The sequence below is a fragment of the Lissotriton vulgaris genome, chromosome 10 (genome assembly GCF_964263255.1).
Source record: "Lissotriton vulgaris chromosome 10, aLisVul1.2, whole genome shotgun sequence".
NCBI classification, from domain to species: domain Eukaryota; kingdom Metazoa; phylum Chordata; class Amphibia; order Caudata; family Salamandridae; genus Lissotriton; species Lissotriton vulgaris.
Genome location: NC_141698.1, coordinates 316,531,521 through 316,558,040, shown reverse-complemented (window position 1 = coordinate 316,558,040; position 26,520 = coordinate 316,531,521). Strand labels below are relative to the sequence as shown.

The following is a 26,520-nucleotide window of genomic DNA, read 5'->3' as shown; positions in this document are numbered from 1 at the left end:
TGTAAAGCAGTATCAGTCTGATCGATATCATCCAAAACAACAGTACATTTAACACGATTCAACACGAAATCATGATAAAGGACATACTCATTATGATACATTGGTGGGGCGATGAATACAGGGGGCAATACAAAGGATACATAACAAGTGCCTAACCATCCCAACAGGAGCTGATGATAACCCTTCGTTCCACAAATAAAATAAGTATTGCGAGATGCTACAAACGATATGCCATTCGGGCTGTCAAATGTAAGTGTAGTGTTACATTCACTTTTCCCCACCGGGATTGTACCTTTATTGCGTATGCACAAATCAGCTTTAGTGGCAATAACATTAATAACATGTGAACTGGATACATTGATGTTCCTTTGGTTGCTGTAAACACGTGGGGCAGATGCATTATCGGGCGGTATTCCTCCCATTCAAATCGAGTACCCTCAGCTCGTGGATACCCATCCCGGTCATGGTAGCAAATTTTATTCAAACGGAAAAGCACCCCCCCTTTCGTTGGCCATCGCAAAGTGAATAGAAGAGTGTACCATGCATTGCAAGATCCATTATGTGAAAACGGGAGTGGAATGAGTGGAGTGCCCCCTTTCTTCTGATGACCAGGCAACATCCCACACACCCAGCAATTGGACGTATTTGTCATGTTATGCGTATGATGCAGGATCTGAATAAAACTATTGTTCAAATAAGTCTGTTGGTGCCGTTCTTCATGGTAGGGCAAGGTGAAGTGAAAATGTTCAGATGGAGCCGGGGTTGTCGGCAGCAAGTGTTCACGTGCAGGCACCACAAGTTCAACTACCCAAGCTATCACTGCTATTACCACAATTGTCAAGACGAAAAGGATGGCACCAAGTATTCTTTTGTCTCGTGATGCAGAAGACGCCATAGTTTAAGGAGTTCTTAATGTCTCAAATAATTCAAAAAGTTCGCAAAGTCTCAAATGTACATATGTATATGCCTAAAAAAGAAAAATACGGTGCTGAGCTCCGAGGTAGCCGTTGTTTTCTTCTCCGGGGTCAAGACGGGTGTCGCTACTCTTGGCAGAACTGATCCCCCCCCCTTGAGATTCCCGGCTTCCGTTTCACAAACCACAGAGCGGTAACCAACCAGTCTCGAAAACCAAAAAAAATCTTCTTATCGTGGCCGCAGATTGTAGCGCTCTCGTCCAGAAACAGTATGGTCCGGGAAGGCTCCCTCAACTTCGGCCGATGTCACAGCTGGGCTCTTTTCTTTCTCCAGAATCTCCTTGTAGTCGGTCAGCACAGCAGGATTCACCAGATCAGGAGAAACACGACGGCAGTGGGTTGAGTGCACCCACCGCTTTCTGTTGGTCACTCGTACAGCTGTTCGAGTAGCCAGGAGGACCTGCTCGGGGCCACGCCCATCGGTTCCAAGCTGTTCGCCCTCTCAAACGACTTCACCATTACAAAGTCACCAGGGTGAAGATTGTGGCCCTCTCCAGTAGAATTGTCAGGGAGCGCTTCTCGAACCTGTTGATGAATAGAAAGCAAATCATTTGTTAATCGTGCCAAATAATCGTTCATCATTATACAAGGCACATCATGTATCAATCGCGGCTTAGGCACTCCCCAGATATTCATAGGCCTGCCAAACACCACCTCATACGGTGTGAGGCCTGTTCGAGAGTGGGGCACTGATCTGAGAGAGAGCAATGCTAGCGGTAAAGCATCCGGCCACTTCAATGACGTAGATGCTACAATCTTAGCCAGTTTTAGTTTCAATGTAGCATTGTACCGCTCGACAAGACCTGCCGACTGAGGGTGGAACACAGCATGAAACTTCTGCTGAATCCCCAAGCCCTTCAGCACATACTCCACAATTTTCCCGACAAAATGAGGCCCATTATCGCTCCACAAAAATTTGCAAATTCCAAATCGAGGGAAGTACTCCTTGAGCAACACCTTAGCTGTTGTCAAAGCTGTATTGTCTTTTGTGGGGAAAGCCTCAACCCATTTGCTAAAAGCACATACCACCACTAAGACATACTTAAGGTTGTTGCAACGCTCAAGCTGGATATAATCCATTTGGAGTACCTCGAATGGTGCAGAAGGTGGAACGAACCCTTCTTTCGGAGTATGGGCCCCCTTTGCAGGATTGTGCTGCAAACATATCAGGCAGGTCTGCACTACTCTCTTGGCAGTATTGGCAATCTCGGGATGCTCCCAAACTCGTGTTAACAATCAAGTGATTGCAAGAGCCCCCACGTGCGCCAACCCATGTGTCATCTGGACCATCGCTTGCAAGTAAGCTGCAGGCAATTTCCATCTCTCCATGTCCTTGCTTCTCCAACAACCTTCATCATCTAGCACCCCTTCTGCTGCCCATACCGCAAGTTCTGATTCAGTAGCTGATTTCTGAATATCTAGTATCTCTGCTCTAGCATCATACCATCGCTCAGCCTGTGATTGTGTCACGTACATGGGGGAGTCAGTTCGAGACATAGCCGTTTGTCTCGCTATGCTGTCCGCAAAAGCATTTCCTTGACCCACTTTATCAATGATCTTTTTATGGGCACTACATTTAATTATCGCTACTTTCTTTGGACAAAGCAACGCGTTTAGGAGATCACGCACTAGTTCTCCGTGCATAATGTGTACTCCATGAGAAGTCAAAAACCCACGCTCTCTCCAGAGTAGCCCGAAGTCATGCGCTACTCCGAAGGCGTACCGGCTGTCTGTGTATATGTTCACACATAGGCCAGCACTCAATTCGCAGGCTCTTGTCAAGGCTATCAGCTCTGCTGCTTGAGCCGATTTCTGTGGTATTCTAGCTGTTTCTACCACTGTCTTAAGTGTCGTGATCGCGTAGGCTGCGGAAGTCGTACCATCTGGCAGCCTCAAACACGATCCATCAACCCACAGTTCCCCATCCACATCTGGAAGTGGCGTATCCTGTAAGTCGACACGACCCTTTGTCTGTTCCTCGGTCAGGAAAACACAATTATGATGTTTTTCTTCCTGACCCTCCTCAACCGGATAGGGCAATAAAGTGGCAGGGTTCAGGGTAGCGCATCTTTTCAGTGTGATATGTGGCGCCAGAAGTGTGAGCTCATATCCTGTTAAACGTGCACTGGTGAGGTATTGGGTCTTTGTTTGATTTAACAGGGCATCTACTGCATGGGGAACTAACACCAACAGTTTGTGCGATAACACTATTCCCTCACTCTGTCGTATGGCTACCGCTGTTGCTGCAACTGCTCGAAAACACCCAGGTAACCCTCGTGCTACAGGGTCAAGAACCGCCGAGAAGTATGCGCATGGCCTTTGTTTGTCCCCGTGTGCTCGCACTAACACTGATAACGCGCACCCATCTTTCTCGTGCACGTACAACGTGAAAATCTTTGTATAATCTGGTGTACCTAACACGGGTGCAGAGCAAAGGGCTTGTCTCAATTGGTCAAAGGCATTTTGACATTCATCTGTCCATTCAAGGAGCATTGGTGTAGTTTTGGAAAGTAACGCTAACAAAGGTTTCATAATGTGCGAAAACCCCATAATCCACTGTCTACAAAAGGACGTTAGTCCTATAAAGGCGCGTACATCTCTCTGAGTGCGGGGAATTGGCGTGTCTAAAATCGCCTGAATTCGATCTGATGTTAATGCACGCCCCTCCTTAGACAAAAGATGACCGAGGTAGGTCACCTTGGGTCTACAGTATTGAAGCTTTTTCTTGGAAACCTTATGATTGTTCTGTGCCAAAAAGGAAAGCAAAGCAATTGTACTCTCCTCACATTGTACATAAGAGTCTGCAGCGAGCAAAAGGTCATCGACGTACTGGATAAGGACAACCCCAGACTGTAACTCAAAAGAATCAAGCTGTCTTTTTAAGGCCTGGCTGTAGATACTAGGGCTCTCAGTGTAACCTTGAGGAACACGACAACATCTATACGATTTATTATTTAACGTGAAGCCAAACAAATATCTGCTATCAGGGTGGACAGGGATAGAAAAGAACGCATTTTTCAAATCTATAACACTAAATGTTGTTGCCGTTGGTGGTACCAGTGTAAGCAAAGTCGTGATGTCAGACACCACCGGGTATTGAGGAATGACAATTTTGTTAATTTCTCTCAAATCAATAATAAAACGATAGACTTTGTCGTCAGTATCTTTCTTAAGGATCGGGAGAATAGGGCTGTTGCAAACATTGTACGGAACCTCCTCCACCACTCCTGCAGTTATCAAATCTTGGACAATGTGTGTCAGGGCAATTTCACCTTCCCTGGAAATCTTATACTGTGGCACACATGGCAGAGAGACTCCCTCCTTTACAGTAATTCGAATAGGTGGAATGCGCATCTCTCCCACATCCGTATCTGAGGTCGCCCATAACGTGTGCGGGAGAGAGGCCAAAGCTGCAGTGTCTTGTATAGTGCAGAACCTGTCCAATTCAGGGAAATTATCATTCAAAATAACCCGCACTCCCTCGGGAGCGCAGCGTATCGTTGCTCGAAAGTATTTAAGCAAGTCAATGCCCAGGATGTTATCTGGTGTATGGGGAGATAACAAAAATTGACCAAAACTGAAAAATTTGTCAAGACAAAGTGCAAGGGGTTTTGACAATGGGCTAGGGGAGGGTGTGCCATCAACCCCTACACATGTTATCATTTCACCAGACAGGGGAGCCCTCGGAACCAAGTTTTTTGACAAAGCGCTACGAGTAGCTCCTGTGTCGACTAAAAATTGATCAGTAGAACCCAAAATGCCCGCTGATACATATGGACCTTTCTGATCTACCGGCACTTCAACTGATTCCGTACCCCATCCTACGCAATCCTATGCATGCACATAATCCTGATGCTCCACATTCTCACCCTCCGATATCTGATATTGATTTCGTCTATCAAAAGCGTTTCGTTCATCCTGGCCACGGCCCCTCTCTTCAGCCCTTCCGCGATCACCTCCGCCACCTCTCGCCCCCGTATAACTGCCCCTCGACCTACCACCTCCTCGACCACGCTGGCTACGTTGTTCACGAAGTACCGGACAATCTTCAGCCCAATGCCCAAACTCTTTACAATAGGCACATTGATCCTCCGCTATATCCGTACGACCATACGACGTATTTCCTCCACCTCGTCTACCTCTATCATTCCCTCTATTCTGTGTTCCACGAACCTGTGCCAACATTACCTTCGTTTTCAATTCTTTCGCTTTTTTATCAACACTTTCTTTAGCCTCCAACTCCTGCCGCTCATAGTACTGAGCCATAGTTAACAAAGACGCAGGGGTCGCCGTGGCCCAGGAACTTTCACTTGATTTTAATCGTTTTGCAATCTCCGGTAGGAGATTAGCCACATACTTATCTACAAACAAATGCCTACCCGTATCGTCTGTTAACGATTGACCACTGTAATCGTGAAACGCCTCTTCGAAGCGTGTAAAGAAATCTGAAACCGTTTCATCTAATTTTTGCTTACATGAAGCTAACATGGTCCAATCGATCTTTTTAGAAGGAACGAGCGTTTTTAATTTAATCAAAATAGCCGCCGGGAGGTTTAGAATCAGCTGACATGGCTTACATGCTGGTTTCCTTTCTAAGTCCGCTTCATTTATTTCTTTCCACGTCCCCCCAAGTATTGTTTCATCATTATTTTTACGAATTAATCTCCACATATCAGGCGGAAGAATTAACCCAAAAAACAAATCTATATCGACAAGAGTCATCACACAGGACGAAATAGCCCCTTCCACCTCTTCATAGAATGCTGCCGGATTTTTATGAAGGTCAGGCAAAGAATTTTTCAACGCCATAACATCTGCTCTATTCCAGGGCGTATACACCCAATTATATATAAAATACCCCTTCGCATCCTTCGATGTTTTATCATCGTCTGTACCATCCCCTTTAGGTGGAACATACAAAGGCGCAGCTTCACGCATAGGCATAACATGCATTTTAGAACTCTTATCTGAACCCCGGAGAGAGCACTCCTTAGACTTCCCAGTGGACTCCGGCCCGGACTCCTTATTCTTTTTCCGCTCGTCCCGCAATCTGGAAGTCTCATCCCGCAGCTGGATCAGTTGCTTGAAAAATGTATCAACATCTGCAAGAACAAATATCCTTTATCTAGGTTGTCATGATGAACCGATACAGCCTTAGGTTCTAATGTATCCGAATATTTACGAAATGCGGTAACAACTTCATCAGCCAGAGTAGACAAAAAACACATCAATTCTTGCTCTGTCCAGTTACCCCTCTCGGCAATAATGTCGGACACAGTTACAAAATTTGTATTCAATTTACGGGCCCAACTACGCAAATCCGCGGCTCTTTCCGCAGATAACCTGACACTGGACTTGCTCCCTTTTCCCGACTTATCCTGTCCGTCATCGTCCGAGTCCACAGTCGGAGCCGTAGGTGGAACGTACGGAGGCGGCGATCGATCTAGTAACGAAAAATCATCAATTTCATTATTAAGGACAGGATAAAGCGGTCGACGAATAGGGAATTGACCAGTCGTTTGCAATTTACGTTCCCGTTCCTCCCTCTCTCTCTTTTCCTGAGCCTCCTTTTCCTCAAGCTGTAAAGCCTTATCTCGAGCAGCCTTGCGCTGCTCTTTGTCCGCCAAGGCAACCTCACGTTTCATTCGTTCACGCACCGCTTTCTCCCACATTCGCACACAATCAAACATATTTTGTCTAGACCTTCGTTGAAACAAACACTGCTCCACAAACTGAACCTTTCACAAATCGAACGACCCATGTAGTGGCCATTGCAATTCAGGATCGGTTTTGGTATATTTATGCCATAATTTACTGTACATTATAGGGGGAAGACCTAATTTGATGTACATTTCACGGTTTGGAGTTCCTTCTGGGGGAGCCGGCTGTGATTCCGCTAACCTAATTGTGGTACCATTTCCAAGACAGCACATCCCTCGGAGTGTGCTTAAAACAGGCATGTTCAAAAAGTATCACGAAAACGCGATACCGTAAAAAATGGCACTTACAGTACTTCACACAAATGTGCCGCTCAGAGGAAAAACAACAAAATTAGAGAAACATCTCTACATGCCTGCCTATGTGAAGTGCACTACACATATAAATTCAAAGTTCACAAATTCACAAATGTTAGCTAACTCAAATCAAAGTCACAGGTCATAGAACTTCGGCAAGCGTCCGAGGACTACCTTACCGATCACAAATCATAGAACTTCAGTAAGCGTCCGCAGACTACCTTACCGATCACAAATCTTACCCAAATCTCAAAGGTCCAGATTCCAACTGCCAAGGTCTTTTAATCGAATCAGCCAAACGGCACTTATCCAGCAACGCAGACGATTGAGTACTCAGTCGGAGACCGGCGCCACCTGGAAGGTCAGATCGGAAGGAAAGGAAGAAACACCGTGGGTGCCAAGACTCGGGTCACTCGGTGGCAGCATACGCGTCCATGGCGAGTTTCCAAACCTTCGTCACGACCTCTCCTTCGGGCATTCGAGTCGCCGATGAGTCCCATCTGGGTCGCCAATTTGTAGTATCGGGTTCCCAAGGCCTACATGTTCCGTAGATAACCCACTTACACTGAAAGAACTGTTGGCACGGAAACTGAAAAGTACAAAGAACAAGTTTATTAAGACCCCATGGGGTGGTGGTACATTCCTACAGCACCCTTCGGTAATGCAAGAAGTATCACAGCGAACATCGGTGTGACCCATTCTTTTATACAATTTACAGGTAATAAAAAGATAGGCGGTACAGAGTTACAGAGCGTTATGTACATATATGGTCATTTTTGGAACACAGCCAGCTCATGGGAGGGGTTACAACCCCACTGGTCAGTTTGGCGGCACATTCCTGAGGGGTGACTGGTCAGTTGGGACTGCGCATGTACAGGCTTGACCGTTACTAAAAATAGCCTGTTGCTGGGCAAACTCGAGTGGTCAGTGGTACGGACAACGGACTAAAGGGCACGCTGGCCACGAGGCCGCTCATGATCTAAGATGGCCGCCGTAACATACAAGATGGCGTTTCCAAGTATAGTCCAGTTAAGAGGGAAAACGTGTAGCACAGCTAAGCGCTAACTCGGCCATTGTCAAATTACGACAAGAGTAGCGAACAAGCATCGCTGCAGACCAACGACAAGGCTCCCACCACTCTCCCCAACAAGTCCCATGACAAAGGTAATCGAACCCTACCTGACCTCCCACACTCCCGGCCCAACCTTTCACCATCCGTGACCCGAGCTCGCCTGCGGGCGGTGCATGACCCCACAAGAGTTTGCCCATAAAGGCAATCCGGGCCAGCCTGCCCGCTATAGTGACCCGTGAGAGGCCCTTGGCGATCAGTGACAGTATAAACTCTATCACATCTTCCTGTCTCTCTCGCCCCGGAGCCCGCCAACGCGCCCCGGACACCACAAACTCCCCCCATGCAGACACATATGTCGTCCTCGTCGACTCCGCCAAGGACCCTAGAACCAGCTGCAACATCCTGTGTTGCCTCCGTACCACAGCTGTGGAGGCATGCTCATTGGGTCTCGATCTGCGTCCTTGGCTAACCCACGGAATCTCCCCCACTGCGAACGAGACAAAGCATCCGCTATGTCATTATTGATCCCAGGAACATGCACTGCGCGAAAAGCAATGTCATGGCGCAGGCAACCCAACACAAACACCCTCAGCAATTTCAGCACCTGCTCACCCCTGGCGGACTGGCGATTCACCACCTGCACCACCGCCATGTTGTCCACATTGAAGGTCACAAATCTGTGGCCAACCTCTTCCCCCACAGCAAGACCGCCACCACCAGAGGAAAGAGTTCAAAAAACGCGATGCTCCTCCCACCCACGCCCACTCCGGGGGCCACTTCTCCGCACACCACCGCCCGTGACATTAGAGCCCAAAATCTTCGCTCCCTGGCACGTCCGAAAAAATTTGTACATCCCAAACCAGGTCATCCCCTCTCTGCATGGGGTCTCTCTTGAAATGCTGCAGAAAAAACTGCCACATCCGCAAATCCTCGCGAATGCCCGCGCACAGCCTCACATGGTGATGTGGAGGCCTCCTCCCCGTCAAGGCCCTGCCCAACCTCCTACAGAATGTCCGCCCTACCCAGACCACTCTGCAAGCCAAATTGAGGTGCCCCAACAACACCTGAATATCCACAACCGTGACCTTGGGCCTCGCCAACATGACCTCCAGCAGCCCCAACATCTGCTGCTTCTTTTCCACTCGCAAACATGCTCATGGTCCCCGAGTCCAGTTCAATGGCCAAGAATGACAGCGCTGTGCCTGGCCTCACTGTTTTCTCCGGTGCCAATGGCAGCCCAGGTCCCCCATGAGCTCCTGAAACCTGTCCAGTGCCACCTGGCAGTCCGTGGAGTCAGGGGCCCCCACCAAGAAAAAGTCATCCAGGTAGTGAGTAACTCCTTGGTAACCCGTCCGTTCTGTAAAAAGCCACTGCAGGAACGTGCTAAAACACTCAAAAAGTGCGCAAGACATCAAGCAGCCCATCGGTAATGCCTTGTCCACGTACCAGCGGCCGTTAAACTGGATCCCCAATAGGCCCCAATCGTCTGGGTGGACCGGAAGCAGCCAGAAAGCTGATTTAATGTCGCACTTTGCCATTTTCGCAGTTGCGCCCGCAGCCACCACCAAGGCCATGGCAGCGTCAATCGACGAGTAAGACACCGTGGTCTCCCGCTCATCAATGTAGTCGTTGACCGAACCACCTTCAGGCCACCACAGATGTTGAATGAGGCAAAACTGCCCCGCCTCCTTCTTGGGCACCACCCCAATGTGGGACACAATTAAGTCTTCCAACGACCAGTCTTCAAAGGGCCCGCCAGGCGGCCCTCACTGACTTCTTTGTCCAATTTGCCTTGCACCACCTCTGGGTGCTCCCTAGCCGACCTCAAACTGTCAGCTTTTCTCCTCAGCCGCGGCCCCTTATATCCCAAACAAAATCCTTCCAAAAATCTGGTCCGTAACTTGACCACGGCCCCCTGTTGTGGTAGTCCTGCAGGGCTACTATCAAGCGATCCACCTTAACTGGAGTACGAGCCCTTCGGCCCAGACCCCTTACCTCCTCTACCACTTCCAGCCTGTTGGGTGCTCCCCTACCGTACTCCCCCAGCCTGTCCTTGTTGCATCCCATGCTGCTACCCGGACGCTCCCCAACACCGAACCACGGGGTGACCGAACTTACCGCACCCGGAACATTCATGCTTAAACCGGCATTGTTCCATAGCGCACGCCCCCTTATAGTAGTCCCAACAGGATCCCACCGACCCGACTGAGTTTTGGACCTTGCCCCCACCCCTCCGCGGTGGGGCGGCCCTGAAAGGGCTGGTAAATAATGGGCATCCCACTCGCCGTAAAATTGTTTTTCCCGTCCCAGCCAGCCCCATAGTGTGCTGCCATAAATCGGAATCCAACTCACCCCATTACGCCTCGGGTCCCACGCCATTCGGACCCTGAACTCCTCGTCGTACTGCGCCCATGCATACCCGCCCCCCATGATCTGGGCCTTCCTTATGACGTCCATGTACTTAGAAAGGGAAACCGACCGCTCCGGAAATTTCTCACAATAAACGCTGGCGAAAATTAAAAAGGCCAATTAAAAAGGCCGCTGTCCAATTTTCGATCGTGAGAGGCACTTTAGGCCTCTTCTGGAGTTCCTATTCCTCCTGCTTGGACCCCTCTTTCACCCGCACCTCCCGCTTCAGCAACTCAACATACTCCCTCTTTCATATGCGCTCCTTAGTTGACATCATCAAATGCGCACCCAACGGTTTTGTAACCCCCATGTATGGCAACCGCTTAATCTTGAGTTCCTTACTCTCTGGCTTCACTGCCCCTCCTGCAGCCACCCCCGCCGAGCCATCCCCGCTCGCTGCTCCACCTGCAACCCCGCCGCCAGTGCTCTCACGCCCCGACCCCAAGGGCCCGCACCCGCCTTCGCGCTGTCATCTCCCAACACCTTCCCACTGGGCCCCATCACCTCTACATCCGGGCCACTCCTTTGTCCACCACATACTTCCCCCTCCTCAGGCGATCCCCCCATCCCCCACCACCCGCCACTCCCACTGACACCATGTGCACATCCCCTCGGTTACCTGATGCCAAGGACACCGCGCGTCGCTCCTCAACCCTCCGATCCATAGGCGCCATCCTCTCCCAATAAGATGTCTGGGCTGTCCTTTCCGCGGGCCCGCCCTCACCATCCCTCAGCTGCCCCTCTTCCAAACTTTCCCCATCATCAATTAAGTGCACCCCGCCATACACATAACCCCGCACTGCCAGCGGCGCCAACTGCACCCTGTTAGATACAGCAACCACATCCCTTGCCACACCCAAGCCAGCAATAACATCCGACACGGTGCTCCTCTTCCGTTGGTGCCCCCCAAGCCGTAGAGGCCCTGTGGGTGGAGGGGTCAGCGAGCCCGTTACGGGCCTTCTTGTGCTGGCCGCAACGGGATCCCCGCCAGTGCTGGGCATGCCGCGGGAGGCTCAGCCCTCCCTTCACCTTGGCGTCGAGGGGCCGTCCCCAGCCCTGCCAAGTCAGGAACCCCGCAGCGAGCGTCCTCCAGCAAAATAAAAGTTAGGTCCGGTGTGCTGGGTCCCTCAAACGGAGCCTCACTGCCACCTCCACAACGCCCCCCCACCCCCCATCTGCCTACCGCCCCCGAACAGCAACCTCTACCCACTCCCGCGCCTCACCCCGCCCTCCTCCTCGTCACTCCAAACCAACCCCCCAATGCCAGCCCCCCCTTCATCCGAGGAAACCTCTCCCACCCCTGTCTCGGAAAACCCCAAACTATCCCCCCACCAAGACGGGCCTGCCACCTCCCCGCTGCGATGCCCCGCTCCCCCCACCGCCCCCGCACCTCACGAACCCCCTCCTCCCAGGTATCAAACACATCTATCCCCTCCCATTCCTTCTCGCTATCCTCAGACCTCATCAGCAAAGGAGACATCCCCCACTCACATCCTGTCCCCCCCACGGATCCCAGACCCCTCCCCCCAGACTCATCTCCTGCGCCCCCCAAGTCTCCCATGGACAGCTAAGCCCCCCATCCACCTGTGCCCCACTGTAGTCATTCCCTGCTCCCCCTGGGAGATCCCTCCCCGCCCCCTTGTTTCCCCCTGGCCCCCTCCAGCCCCTTAACCCTCCTGGGGGGATGCGCTCTCCCTGTGCCCCTTGTGCCCCCCTGCCTTTGCACCGTCTTCCAGCTTCCCCTCCTTTCCCCTCCCCCACTCACAGCTTGCCAACCCCCCCCCCCCGCGGTCCCACCGGCTCTAAAACTGCCACCCGTGCTACCGGGGAGGCCAGACGCAAACTTCCTCTTCTGCGAGGGTATGCCCCTCCCCCCGCCGCATGCTTCTCACCCGTGCCCGTGCCTCCAGTTGCGCGCTCGGAGGCCCGAGCCGACCGCTTTACTGTTCTGTGCCCTGTCCCGCCTCCACTCTCAACCGCTCCCGAAGTACCGGAGCGGTCTCCTTTCATTCTCGCTGGCGGCTGGGAGCTGCCGGCCGGCAGCGCTCCCCGCCACTCCCCGCTTCCCCCGCAACTCGGCTTCGGGCCCCTCCCGCATCCACACCACGCAAAGATGATGGCAGGGAGCCGCCGGCAGCGCTCCCCCGTCGCTCTCCTCTACTGTCTGCTCCCCCACCTCCCACAACCCCCGACTCAACACGCAGTGCCGCTCCCCCAGCATCAGCGCGGCCCTGCGCCTTCACCTGAACTTGCGGCGCCTTCCGAGGTGGAGAACACGCCAATACGGTCACTGCCACCCCGGCAGACGCACGCCTCACAGGGCGCGCTCCGCCCTGCGGGCCCACAAGTAAATCCATCCACCCTGCTTCACTAAACAGGCGGATGGCTTCCAGTACCCTGAAATCCTCGTTAGCCATCACGATAAACTACTGCAAATCGGGACACAACTTCCACCGCAAAAAATTCGCCACAGGCCTACAACAAAAACTCTGTCTACAACGCTCCCAGCCACCAGGTCACCAGAACCTAAAATGGTGGCTGGGCAAGCGCGACACCCCTATACATAACCCTTGTGCTATATTTTCAAATTGGGCTGCCTTTGGGCTATTTCCCAAGTAGGCCAAAGAAACAAAATGGCTGCTCCATGCTCGCCCCCCTCCCCCTCCCAAATCTGCCCGGGGGGCAGACCTCGCGGTGCTCGACTACCCCCAAACCTCCCTTGAAGCACATGCGGGCAGTCGCTGTCACTGTGCAGCAGGCCCAGGCTGCTCCAGCCTCCCACAGCGCAGCAGCATCAGGGCTCTCACTGCTGGCCTGGTCGTCTCACTAAGGGCTAGAAGAGCGCTTTGAGAGCCGCAGGTGAATACTACCAGCTATCTGTCTGTACAGCAAAAACACACCGGCAGTCCTTTTTGGTTCAGGCACATTTGTGCAGCCTCCCTCCCTCTTGAATGAAAGGTCACTCCCTCCGCAATGGAAACAGGCCCTCATCTGCGTGACGGGCTCTGAGCAGACAGACCTCAGGCCTTTTTCCCGTTCCCTTGAGCAGAACTGACCTTTTCCCTTGTGGCCTGATAGACCATTTTCACAATTTTTTCCCAACATTTCTTGGGAGAAATACTCCCCAAACCCCACCTTATAGTTGTTGAGCTCGCTCATTGTGCTTACTTGCTGCACGCAGTATGGGGGCTGGTCTGACAAAAATTTCCGGGGCTGCTTTTGTATCCAAGTCTGAACCTGCTCTTCTCTATGTTTGTGACATACCAATCTGCACTGTGACTTTTGGGCTCGGACTGCTAAACAAGGTGCAGAATGTGCAAAATGTTAATTTTACCTAGTTTTTGCATGAATGTTGATCTCTAATATAGAACAAGCAGCAGCGCAGGAAGGACGGCAGCAATGACTGGAGGGAGGGGGTGCAAGTGAGGAGGCAACAGATGACCAGACATGGCCAATTAAATTGATCAATCTGTGATGTCCCATGGGAAGGAACCAAGCACCCAAAGGCGGGACAGATGGACTCTATTGACCAACTAGAGTAAAGGAATTTTAAAAGGCAGGCCAACCAAGTAACCAGAAGTGCTGGGCGTGTTGAGAAGATCATCGTGGAGTGGTGTGGCTCACTGGTTAGAGGCGGCAGACCCAGAAGCAGAGGAAGGCCCGAGACCAGGGTTCAATTCCCGATGCAGCAGGGTGGTGGACCAGGGTCAGCGGACTTGATAATTCTCGACTCGGTGCCTACTCTAACCAAGGATCACACTCAGCAACTCTGGGCATTAGCTTGCCTCATCTCCACAACGGCCCCCCACATACGCCGGGGATGCCTGGTTTCACCTTGGAGAGACCCAGTAGGGACCATCTCACAGGGAAAGCCAGGACGGGTTCCCCAGCGGTCTACAGCGCGGAGATACCCCATGTGGGGTGATTCATGCGCTTTACAAGACATCATTACATTACATAGACTGAATACAACATGCCTTCACAGCGCAAGCGCGGTGCAGGCTCAACTAAAAAAGAGCACTTGCATATCTGAGTCCTTGTCTTTCACACAGGCCACTATTCACAAATGGAAGAGCTATACCGGTGAGGCCTTTCAGGTGCTATGCAGTTCTGCCTGGCGTGCATAATACATTGCCAACAGTTTTCAGTCTGGAGTCATGAATAAGCGGCCATGAGCTGACTTTGGGAAGGATGTGAGAAAGCACAGAGAGAGCGCATTTCTTTATGAATCGGCGATCTGTCAGCTACACCCCAATGTACATGACCCCCCAACTCACTGCCAACTTTACCCATGGTCAGTCTCCTCGCACACAACTAGCAGTGTACTTGTGCCAAGTGCAGCATAATATCTAATTAGGGAGAGCTTGTCCTCGCTCAAAACGTGCTTTCATTGAAATGTGTGTGCTCGCAGATTTGAAAATATATTTTGTGAATGGACCCAGAACGTCTACATGCACATAGAAATTGTCCAGAATTCATCCAAAAGCTATTCATTAATTATTTCCAGTTTACAAATGCAGAAATCAAGTAGGCAGAATTCATAGAGCAAACCGTTTTGCACAGCAAATCTATTTTCAGTATGTTTCTGCATCTTTAACAAGGTAGTTGTGAGGCAGGTTTTATCAAACGTTTTGTTATTCATAAAGTTTTCCTCAGGAAAGAATTGGGTTAACTTATACCTGTATTTAAAAACAGAGGGCCTCATTTATGAGGCTGTGCGTCACTTTTACGCCGCCGGTGCGTAACTTTTTGTGATGCACCAGTGGCGTAAAAATGCGCCTTGTTGCGCCATATTTACAAAGTGACGCATCTAGGTAGATGCGTCACTTTGTAAACCCCTGCGCCACATTATACCTGCGCCAGGTATAATGTATGCAAGGGGGGTGTATTGACGCAAGGAAGGGTCATAGAAGTGACGCTGGGAAATCTGAGATTTCACTGCGTCACTTTTAGGACGCCATTGCGTCAAAATCTTGCGCCTGCCTCACAGCAGGCATAAGACTGAGGCAGGCCCTTTCACATGGGGCTTGCCCCATGTGAAAGGACCCATTGCTGGAGTTGCGTCACTTTTGTGACACACTCCAGCAATGCGCCACTTTTGCACTTACAAATACGTCAGAAATACTGACGTATCTGTAACTCCTTCCGACATGATGCGTCATACATTAAATGTGACGCATCAGGAATGTCTCAAGGAGTGCGCACTGAGAATGACGCATCGCTGCTTTCACGCAGCGATGCATCATTTCTCATAAATGAGGCCCAGAGTGTTGAATTAGCACTTTGGGCAGCTTTCCAAAGCAATTTGCATGACTAGCTTCAATTTGGGTGTGCAAAATATGTACTTAACGAGTTTAAATGCTAATCTTGATTCACAGAATCAGGATTGGCGGAATCTTACATTGTAAGGTGCACTTTCGAATATATCTGTTCCCCCAATATAATGAAATTATCATATTCACAAGTTTGGTGCTGGGTATGGGATTCTGGTTGTTCCGGGGCAGAGTAACCAGAAACAATAATGAATTAATTGGCAGGCCCCTTGCATAATGTTTCTCATCAAAGGCTTGCAAATATGCTCCTGTCAGAGGCAGGAATAAATGCATTTCCCAGGGTGCAGTCCGGATGGTACTGGGGTCTCTACAAATAAAAGATTTTCTCTAGAGAGGCAAAAAACATACATACACAGTAGCACATTTATGTCACATCGACACATACTCATTTTTCCACCTGGTGGAAATTCAGCTTGAGTCAAAAAGCAACTCTAAATGTGCTGTAGATTTCATGGAATATTCCTCTTCTGGGATCCGTTTTGACTCCCTGTAAGGTTGGAAGTGTCCCAACTGTAGGTGGAATCCTTCAGGTGCTAAGTACTGACTACTGTCAGGGTTTTGTGAAACCACCCCGTGGTATCTCGGTGAGAAATTTCTGTAGCAAGATAGGTTACTATCACCCAATGTAATAGTACTCATTTCATCAGTCTGGTAAAAATAAGAGCTTAGTGAAGGCTTACAAACATGTGACCTTCTTCTTACACACTGATATTTACTGGCACTATGTTTGCTTCTTCTTTACTAAGTCTGGCAGCCGCCTCCATTTGTGGTCTTGGTGAGCGTATGCTTAACAGTGCACATGGACATTGTTGCAAGTAAACGACAAGACCTACTTGCACTTGCAACTCTAGGCCTAGCAATCATTCAAGAAAGTATCTTTGTCATAGACGCATCACTTGATAATGTTATATGTGTCAACGGAAAGTACAGTAAGCAGCCATGTCGCGCGACACTCGAGCCGATTGTTAATGGGCAACAGACCAGGCCTTTGATGGACAACCCCATCATTAAGCAGTTGGGTGATGATACTGTATCAGGTGTCAGCAAGCTGTATTTTTTCTCAAGTAGCTAGGCGAGGAGATGATGATCTGCAGGGGGCGCCTATTTATAACCGCCACACATACCCAGACTTAAGTGTCCTGTTGAAAAAAATGCCCAGTCAGCAGCTTTGCATATCCGAAAACCTGCATGTGCTGGTGGAAAAGGACGGGGTCCATCCTATACCCTAATGAGGAGAGTATCAAGTCATAGGTCACTGGCTACAAGTCTGAAATTCTACCAAATAGTTTTTTTTGTCAGGCTTGAGGTAAAGGAAGGTTGCTCTGTTCCCTGGTAGGGAAACAAAGTGAAAACCCATTACCTCTCCTTTGCCCCGCTATGAATTATTTATGGTTGTGGCCATTCAGCAAATAAGCGCAATAAAAAAGCAAAATCAATTTGCTTTTTTTTTTAATTGTCTAAGTGCCTAAAGAGAGCATAATAAATAAATAACTGCTGTTGGATAGAAAGGGTAGGGGGCACTCGCCCTCGGCAGAAGTTGAGATATTTATGTTTCTGACATTCATGCGGGTCTCACACTCAGTGAGGGCATATATGCACAGTGGTATTTTTTTAATAACATTGCAACGTCTAAATTACCTTTCTCTTATGTTACACGTTTTGTTAATTATGCTAATAAAGCGCTAAGAACCACATACATTTGTGTGCTGATATAAATGTTACATATGGCTTTGAAATTCTTCTGGTTTAGCCTGGAAGACTAGAAAAGCAAGAGAAAAAAGGCAAGGAAAGAAAATAATAGGATAAAATAAAATAGGAAACGAAAATAAATTAAATATTTCATTATGTTGGCTTGTTGTAGAAGGTGCACCACAAATGTGTGAACCATAGTTCTCATTTCATCGACTTCTTAAGATGACTACCCTAACTCTGTACCTGCATAATTTAAAACCACCACCTCCAAAAGTCTACAGTGGGCACTCAATGTCGAAAGTGCTTTAGCCGGTTTTGTAGCATTTACAGTCTTTTCTCTTTTGTACATGTGTGTTTACAGCTCTACGAAAGCCCCCATCTCACCCCCCAGTTAACCCTGTGGTGAAAGAGAAAACAGAAACCGCTGTCATCTTGGCCTGGACCCCTCCACCTATGGATCGCCCCATCCGCATCGATGGCTATATTGTAGAGCGCAAGAAACTGCTGGGCATGACTTGGATGAGGTGCCACGACTCCACCAGTGTGCCTGTACCTGAGTTCACAGTCAGCGGCCTGTCAGAGGAAGGAGACTACCAGTTCCGAGTCAGTGCCGTCAACAGCTACGGTCAGAGCGGATATCTGGAGTTCCCGGGAACCATGCACCTTGGTGAGTATACAGATGCCAAATTCACAGAACCTAAAATTAATAACCAGTAAGACATCCATCTTAACAATGTCCAACCAAATATCCTGCAAACCTATAACCCAGGGAGTTTCTAAGTATGGGGGATAGTTCCCCTGAGGGATGCATTCTGTGATGAAAAGGAACATCTCAAAGAATTCATAAGATCAGAATCTAAAAAGTATATAAAATCTTGCCCAATCTGCTTGGAAAATTTGTTCTTGAGATATTTCCTGGGCAAAAATCTGTGAGACTGGGGAAAACGCAGAGCTCTCATTCTTTTTTATGGTCCGGCTCAAAAGTGCAGCTGTCACCAGACAATATTGTAGGCTTCACTAGAGGGACTTTGGCTCTGCCCACATGTTGTGAGCCAGTTGGACATGTTTTGAAGAGGCAGAAGTTGTGTGCATCCACAAAAAGGTTCTTGTTCTCCGCTTAGCTGTGTTTATTTTATTAATTTATCCAGCTGCTTTAGCTTGAACTTTCAGGGGCACGCACATGACATTGTAATGCTATTAAAGTATCCTAAATAACTAGATAATTTATGTTGCTTTTCTCTGCCAGCAGCACAGATGAAAGGAGGGCAGTCATTAACCTTCCTGGACTTTAGGTCTGGATTACCAATACAACTGTCTCCTGACCTTTTAACCTACAACAATATTATTCTACAGGTCATTGCTTCCACACAAATAAACATATATTACATGCTATTTACTTGTAATGCTTCACCTTACTATACATCATTCCTTTACAATCAGACATACTGGCATTGCCCATGCTTCTTTATCTATAGAACAGCTATGGAGATAAGCATTTTTTTAAATGAACTATTTTGCTAAATAAAAATGGCAAATTTGAGGAGAATCTGAAATGCCTCTGCACATTGTATCCAAGTGTTTCCGATTTTGACCAATCTTTTTGGCAAAATGTGGTTTTAAAATACATCTTTTTGTTCTACAGTTAAAATAATCCCTGAGAAGAGCCCAACAGACCTTTTTGTGCCTTGAGGCCAGGTTTAAGTTTATTGATAAATTGTTAAAAACCATAATCCAGTGCAGATCCAATAAAAATTGTGTGCAAACCATAAACATCATGCTAGAATCCCTTATTGTGTTTTTACATGCACCATTCCTATAAATTATGTAACTTTGCATTTTACAAAGAGATCATGATTCAAACAAAAAAGTGCACTCTCCTTTAAGTTTCCGAATTCACTGACACCCCTAAAAAAACTCTTAAATATTGTTTTCTTTCTTCAATCACAGCTGGGCATGAGCCAAAGATTCGTTTTTATAGCCACATAATTTACAGACATCTGACTTATTGAAGAAGGAAGTCCAGCCGATCCTCAATTCTTCTGTGGGAACTACAATAAATCTCAAACTCAAAATATAACAATGGGCAGTCAGAGTCGTAGATGCCGACAATTGATCTTGCTGTCTAGCGCCAACATAAAGCAATATTACATAATATGCAGTGAGTCTTTAAAAAAAGTTTATTAATTTATTTCTCAGGGTAGCAGCTTTCCAAAATAGGAAATCTATATTGTCTAGTGAGAGCAAAGTCTCTCCTAACAATGTGGATTGGTCATGCAAAATACTCATATTCTAATTGTATTGCCCTTTCATAAGTACACACCACAAACTGAGCTTCCACTGGGTGTTTGCATAATATGTTTTATTGTTAACCATACTAATGATTGCCATTTTAATAACTGAGACATGATCAAAGGCTCAGTGTGGCATACTATAGTTGAAACAGTGATGTGTAGCTGCCTCATTGGTGGCTGCTCCCGGGCAACAGTAGTGGGGTGGGGAAGGATTGGGATAGTTTGGAAAAAAATCACTTACCTGCCGGCTGGCTGGTTGCAGCCTCTCTTCCCTCCTCTTTCTTCTGTGTGTACAGGAAGCACCCTAAGCCAATCACGACGCTGCTGTCACCAGTGTTGTGATTGATCTGAGCGCTGTGGTACGGCGCTCAGAGAGAGGGACCGGGAGTCTGGGCATGTTCTCTATCCAGGCTATACAACAGACGATGGAGAATATGCATAGTGCGCGTGACTGTTTGGTCAGCCCAAGACGGCTGGCCAAACAGTCATGCGTATTTAAAGAGTGCCACCACTTCTCCCCCCTGCTCTGCCCAATCCAGCCCAACCTGCCTCAGCATGGAAAAATAAATAATAACATTGTGTTATGATTTTTTCCCCTTTTTGCAGTGCTGAAAAGCAGTGGGGAAATGCTCCTCTGCCTTAGCAAATGAGCTGCCACAGAACTGCCTATGGGTCTCTGTTGAGAATGCCCAACCCAGCGAGCAAAAAAACACAGTAGACTATTGTCATCCTTTTTAGGTGTCGACCCAGATGGCGCTTGTGCTGTCTCGAAAGAGACAATACTGTATCTACTTCATGGGCTTATAAGCTTTCCATTTGCTGGCACCATTGTCGCTCCAGTTTTCCCTTTCCCCATGTGTCAAGGGCATGCATACATCCTGCCTCTTCAGGTGTTTAGGCCCCCCTCCCCCGAGAGAAGCGGGCAAGTACTGTTAAACTCGCATACCAGCCATTTTTATCTGTTGTTTTAGGGCTACTTTAAAAAAAAATTAAATTGGTGACTGGTCCCGCCACTCTTTGGGAGCGCTGGCGTTTTAATTTGCGACAAGTGCAGTTTTTTATTTAAAATCCAATGCAGCTGTATGTGTTGGGTCAACCTCATATAAACACTTCCTTTAACGACGGCTACGATAATGGCTGTTTGTACAGCTTTATATCCTGATTTCAGTAGCATAAAAGTTAAAGCTCAAACAGGCTTTCTTGGAACCTAAACATTTATTTTTAATGGGAATGCTCTAATCAGTGACGTCAACATTGCGCACTTACTTCTCAACAGTTGTACTAAATATTACATGCAGACAGTTTTAATGGCCCGTCCCCATCACATTTTACTTAATGGGACTGCTTTCATCCGGTTACAGGAGCTTCTGCTGTCTCTGCCAGACTTCATTCAAACCTGAGATCAAATGTCAGATGCTTTTTTCACAGGGCGCATGTTCTCTGCCACAACCCCCTACCACTTTGCTGCATGTTGTAGTTTCTTCACCCCCTCCCACCACCTCATGCACATATTGCTTCTTCCAGTCCCTGTTGCTTCTTATCCCGATCCCCTGCCCTCATCCCTGTTTCTTTTTCCGCTGCCATGTTGCTTCTACTCGCTATTAAGGGCACTCAAAGAGCCACACACAAGACACCAAAAAGCCTTAAGCATGCTGATTTATTTTTGACAAATACAACTTGTTCAGCTTTTGTAGTCTTTCCAAAATGGCTGTAGTTTTGATTAAGCTGAAAAGTTGGCAGTGATACTCTAATCATGCATGCCATCTCCTACTCCTCCCCTAGGCCCACCTCTTTGGGGCTCAGCCCCTCCCACTACCCTGCTTGCGGTTCCTATTTATTGTAAACCAGGGGTTTGCAGAGAAACGACCGAAGTGTCTGGTCAAAGAAGTCACATTTCCACCCCCTGCAGCGCTTTGGGTGCTTGCTACTGGCTGTGGGATGCTTGTTGTCTTATGTCGCTACCAACCGGAGAAGAGACGGGAGAGTTGTGTCGTCTGAAAGCTGGCTTTCACTTTTTCATTTAAGGTCAATATTGTCAGCAGAGTCCTTTAGGGAAAGGATGCAAATGACCAGAAAATCCAAATGTTAGATCAACCTTTAAAGCAAGCAGAGTGACACAGTAAAATGTTTGTGCTCTGTCCTGTCCGTTGTTTCTGTTGAGAGCCTTAAGGAGTTCACTTGCTTAACCTGTATCCTTTTGAAATGCTCTTTATGTCTGTTCAAATATTTATTGCAGAAGGGCACTATCTGAAAGGGAGTTTTCCTTTACGCAGGTGAGGTCATGGTTGCCAGTTTTAACACCGCAAGGAAAGGGTTCTTGCATTTTTTACTTCATTATCACTCATGAAAGTGCTTTCAAGTATATGAGTTCAGAACACAGCACAGGCTAGGTCACAGCTCTTTTTTATACAACATTCAGAAATGCTGAAAAGCAGCCGTGCTGCTATTCAACATGGCTAAAAGACATTGACATTGGCAACACAAAAGCTCTCTGATTGGTGAGACCAATTGGCTTTGCCAATGCTTGTTCCATTATGCTATTAGAAAGGGAAGTGTGAGATGCTTACATGCTCCATGGAAAATGTGCACTCATATACAGGGCCCTGGGAAGATATAGATATTTTTACTTAGATAGAAAAATAGTTGAAAGCTACAACTTTTGGTTACAAAATAGAATAACAAAAAAACAACAAATATTAAAAAGGAGACCTGCAAGTTCGTTAAAAAAAAACCCTGTCACATTTCACGCAAATGGGGGTTTTGTCACAGTATTTTGTGTGGGTGGAAAGATGTCATTTCTCCAATGTTGATTTTTGTTTGATTAGCAAGTAAGTACATGTTCCTGGAGAGCAGTGCAAACAAACAAGTAGAAGTGTTGGCCACTATTGACCATTCTAGGATCTGGAATTGTTTACTTTGAGACAAAAGATGAATCCTGAGTGCAGTTTTTGAGCAACACAAACCGGGTATTGAAATATCACGGAGGAGACTGAACCCAAATCTTGAAATATCTGTTCACTTGCGATTTTTCATTCATAATGTTGTTTCTTTCCCTATTCTGTTGAAAAATAATCCTATGTATCTCCTCTTCCTGTTTAAGAACCAATATTGACCGTTAAAAGCCCATTGAAACCGGTTGAGGTGTTGCCGGGAAGCGAGGCCACATTCACCATTGAACTTAACTCGCCCTGCCCTGGTGTGTGGCTTCTCAATGGCAAAGTGATTGAGAACTCCGAGAACTACATCATACGAAGAATCAAGAACACTCACACCTTAACCATAAAAAATGTCAACCAGTTGGATGACAAAACAGAAGTGAAGTTCATGGCCAACAATGTGGAGACCAGCACCAATCTGAGTGTCAAAGGTATTCATTTCAGTTCAACCACTTGAAATCCTTGCATGGTGACTGCTATTGTATAAATTCCAAAAATCCAAAACATTTCTGTTATATCTATTCATTTTCTGTATGGATCTGGTTTACATAGTTTGTTTGCATGTATGTATCACTGACTTGCCATTAAAAGTGATCTGCAGACTAAAATCCCATGATCCCGATTTAAAGGCTCGGAATCAGTGAACATTTGCAGTTGCGGATCAGATTGAGTCTCACAGATGGTGTTTACTTCCCATATTGTTAACTCTCTAACGAGGAGCAGGAAATGGAGGGTAAGAGTGTGTTACTGGACAGTTTTTCTAGACAAACAGCACCGAAGTAGATAAACGAACCTGGACAATATTAAAAGCTGCATAAGAATTTCATTCATTTCAGAAATGTATGTTTATAGGTATTACTGTATTTTAAACAGTGAAGGAAAACAACTGGGGCAATTTTTAGGAGCAGACTCTGAAACATTACTGAGGGGAAAGAAATGATCATAGGTGTTATTTCAGTTATTTTTTTCTCAGATCCATTTCTTTCAAAGAATACTCTAATCTCTTTTCCTCTTTTGCATTACCTCTGACCTCCTTACAGGACAAGACCGCCTAAATCAATTTGTGTTCCCCTACTTTTAACATCCTTCTTTCCCCACCTACTCCTTAGTGACATTCGATGGTAAAATAATTGATATGAGATTCCTATGATGATGTGGGTTTGACCTTTCTTTTTGCCCGCACCCACTTCTCTCATGATTGGCCACCTTCTCTGTGACCTTGCCTACATTGCACTCGCTCCCAGTGGTGCTTCAGGACACACCTTGCCCATGCCTCATTCTCCCTGTCGAAAGGCATTATTTCAAGGCCTTTTGTAATATTTCAAGTTTTTACAGCCTATCACTGGTAGTTGGCATATAGTGTTTCACAGGGCTTTACGTGGGCTGGGTCTTGCCAGTGCTCAGCACTGATGACGCTGGGATTCTCACCTAGATTTTTACCCTAAAACTCTGAGGAATCCCCAGGTCGAGGGGTCTTCTTTAGTCTACATGAAAGTGTGAAGGGAGTTCTTTAAATTCAATATACTTTGACAAATTCCCAATCAATACATTTCAATCTGAAGGACCACTGACTCCAAAGGAAAGTTTAAGAATTTATTACAAAGCCAAAAATACCTGGACATACAAGCACCTCAGCAAGAGGTTCAAGAAATAGACTGGCACTATACAAACATAATCCTACGCAAGAGTCTCAGACGACTCAAAATAAAAAGCAGAGTTAATTCTAGCAACATTAGACACACAATCACCGTGCCTACTGGAAAACTGTACTGCATCTGTTCCGGTGGAGAGAAAAGATTGGTCTGTGCCTATACTGACTCTAAAGTGACATCCCTACTTAACATACCTCCCAAGTAAGAGAAAAGGTGTCAGCTGTGAAGGCTCCATAAGAAGTGCATTCACCTTCCCGGTAAGTAGCCTAACTACTGAGCTCGTTCTAAGATGCTCTTTAATTTCTCCTGCCTAGTCCAAACTAAGACCCATGTCTAACTGCTTATCCAATTGGACTGCCTTAGACAGGACCCAGTCTAAACCCAACTGACCCTAACCCTAGCTTCACTAAGACCGAACAAACTCTCCACCCTCGGGGCACTTTCCCTATTACAAAAACCCAAAAACAATGAACACGCCCATGGCACTCCTCCTTCAGCAGGTACAGCCCCTCGTACTTTTCCAGTGTTGAAACTTCTTCCAAAAAACGTTGCTGTGTCCTAGGATCCCAGGCACCTTCTCCGCCCAATGTTGCAAACACACCTGCCAGCACATTCTTTTCGTTCTCACTCCTACTAATCTAATTTCTAAACAATGACTTATTCTACCTAACGAGCTCCTCAGCCTTGTACCTGCAAAAGAAATGCATGAGAATGATCCCTCAGCAAGCCCTAAGTTACAATTTGAATTTCAACTGCAACCATAAGTTTCTTTCCCAAAGCCTTTTTACAGCACGCGATTTCTAGTCATGTGAAGAAAATCACAGTTAGGCCTTTGCTAGCATTTCTTCTCTCAGGCCTTTACTCTTTTAAATGCATTTCTAATACGATAACATAAACATTTCATTAATAAATCCTAACAAATCACTCTATGTTAATGAACATTATTCTCATGTTAAAACATTACATTTCTCACAAAACAAAACAACACGTGCAACTTTAATATGGCACGTTTAATCTCAATGCACATTACATACACAGAGCAACTAATCCTAAATTACTTAAAACATTATTCTCTTGATTAAGCACTACATTAATCAATAAATGATAGGAGCATAATTCCATATTTTGCAACACTTTCGATTAGTCCTACATTGCTAAACCAACATTAGTAAGGTCCTCTAAATATGCGGGTGCTGACTACAGACGGTTATAATGTACCCCTACAATTTTTAGCAAACAACATGGCACTATATCAGCCCCCCTCCCTTTGATGACCTGTGTCATCACACAATACACCGCCATTTAGGGTAAGAACTGACTTAAACAGAACTTGTTGCCATTCTACCTCTCCTGAGCAACTCCATGTTTTTCAAATTCTGATATTGACTGCCCTGCAGTCTCTCCATTCGTCTCTCTTGCGTTCTCAAAGATCTTTATAATCTGCCAGACTTATACCATTTATAAGCTCTGATCAAAGCCCACAATCCAATCACACATGCCACGACTATGATAAGAGGCTTCAACACATAACCAAGAAATCCTTTTCCAAGGTTTGCAAACCAAATCCCCACTTTGCCAAATCCTTTTCCAACCTTTTCCCACACAGTTTCCTCAGCCAAATGCTCAATCACATAGTGAATGGCAGTGGTGTTACTTATAGATTTCTCCAGATCTTTACTGTTGTCTGGTATATAAGTACAACACTCTTGGACCTTCAAACATTTACAGACTCCTCCCTCTTTTGCTAGAAGGACATCTAAAGCAAGACGATTTTGCAAAACCATCGTCCTTATCGATAACATATCTCCTTCCACCAACACCAACGACTTAGCTGTATTCATTGACAACTCAACCACAACAGTCGCCAACCTTCTAATTTTCACATCATTTAAGATCCCTAAGTTGGTGTCATTGCTCTGAAAACATCTCCAACCACAGCTGCTGCACCTCACTTCACTCTTGCATGTTGTCCTCCTTCTATGAGCTCAAAATCTTCCGTATGGTAAATCTTAGGAAAGATTATAGCTAAATAGCACGTGCCATGCCATTTCTTAGGCAATCGCACATAGGCATTCTTCCCGCACACAAAATACACAGTTGGAATTACTTGCACTAAACCTTGCAGGAAGTCCTTTGAATAATACTCC

The 26,520-nt window shown here is 47.0% G+C and overlaps 1 protein-coding gene across 1 annotated transcript in view; it reads left to right on the top strand.

Moving 5' to 3' along the window:
• Positions 1-26,520, top strand: part of OBSCN (obscurin, cytoskeletal calmodulin and titin-interacting RhoGEF) — a 1,012,031-nt gene that overhangs the window by 72,514 nt on the left and 912,997 nt on the right. The window contains exons 4-5 of the mRNA XM_086941076.1: positions 17,856-18,161; positions 22,886-23,152. Coding sequence (XP_086797202.1) covers positions 17,856-18,161; positions 22,886-23,152 — 573 coding nt within the window. The remainder of the gene's footprint in view (positions 1-17,855; positions 18,162-22,885; positions 23,153-26,520) is intronic.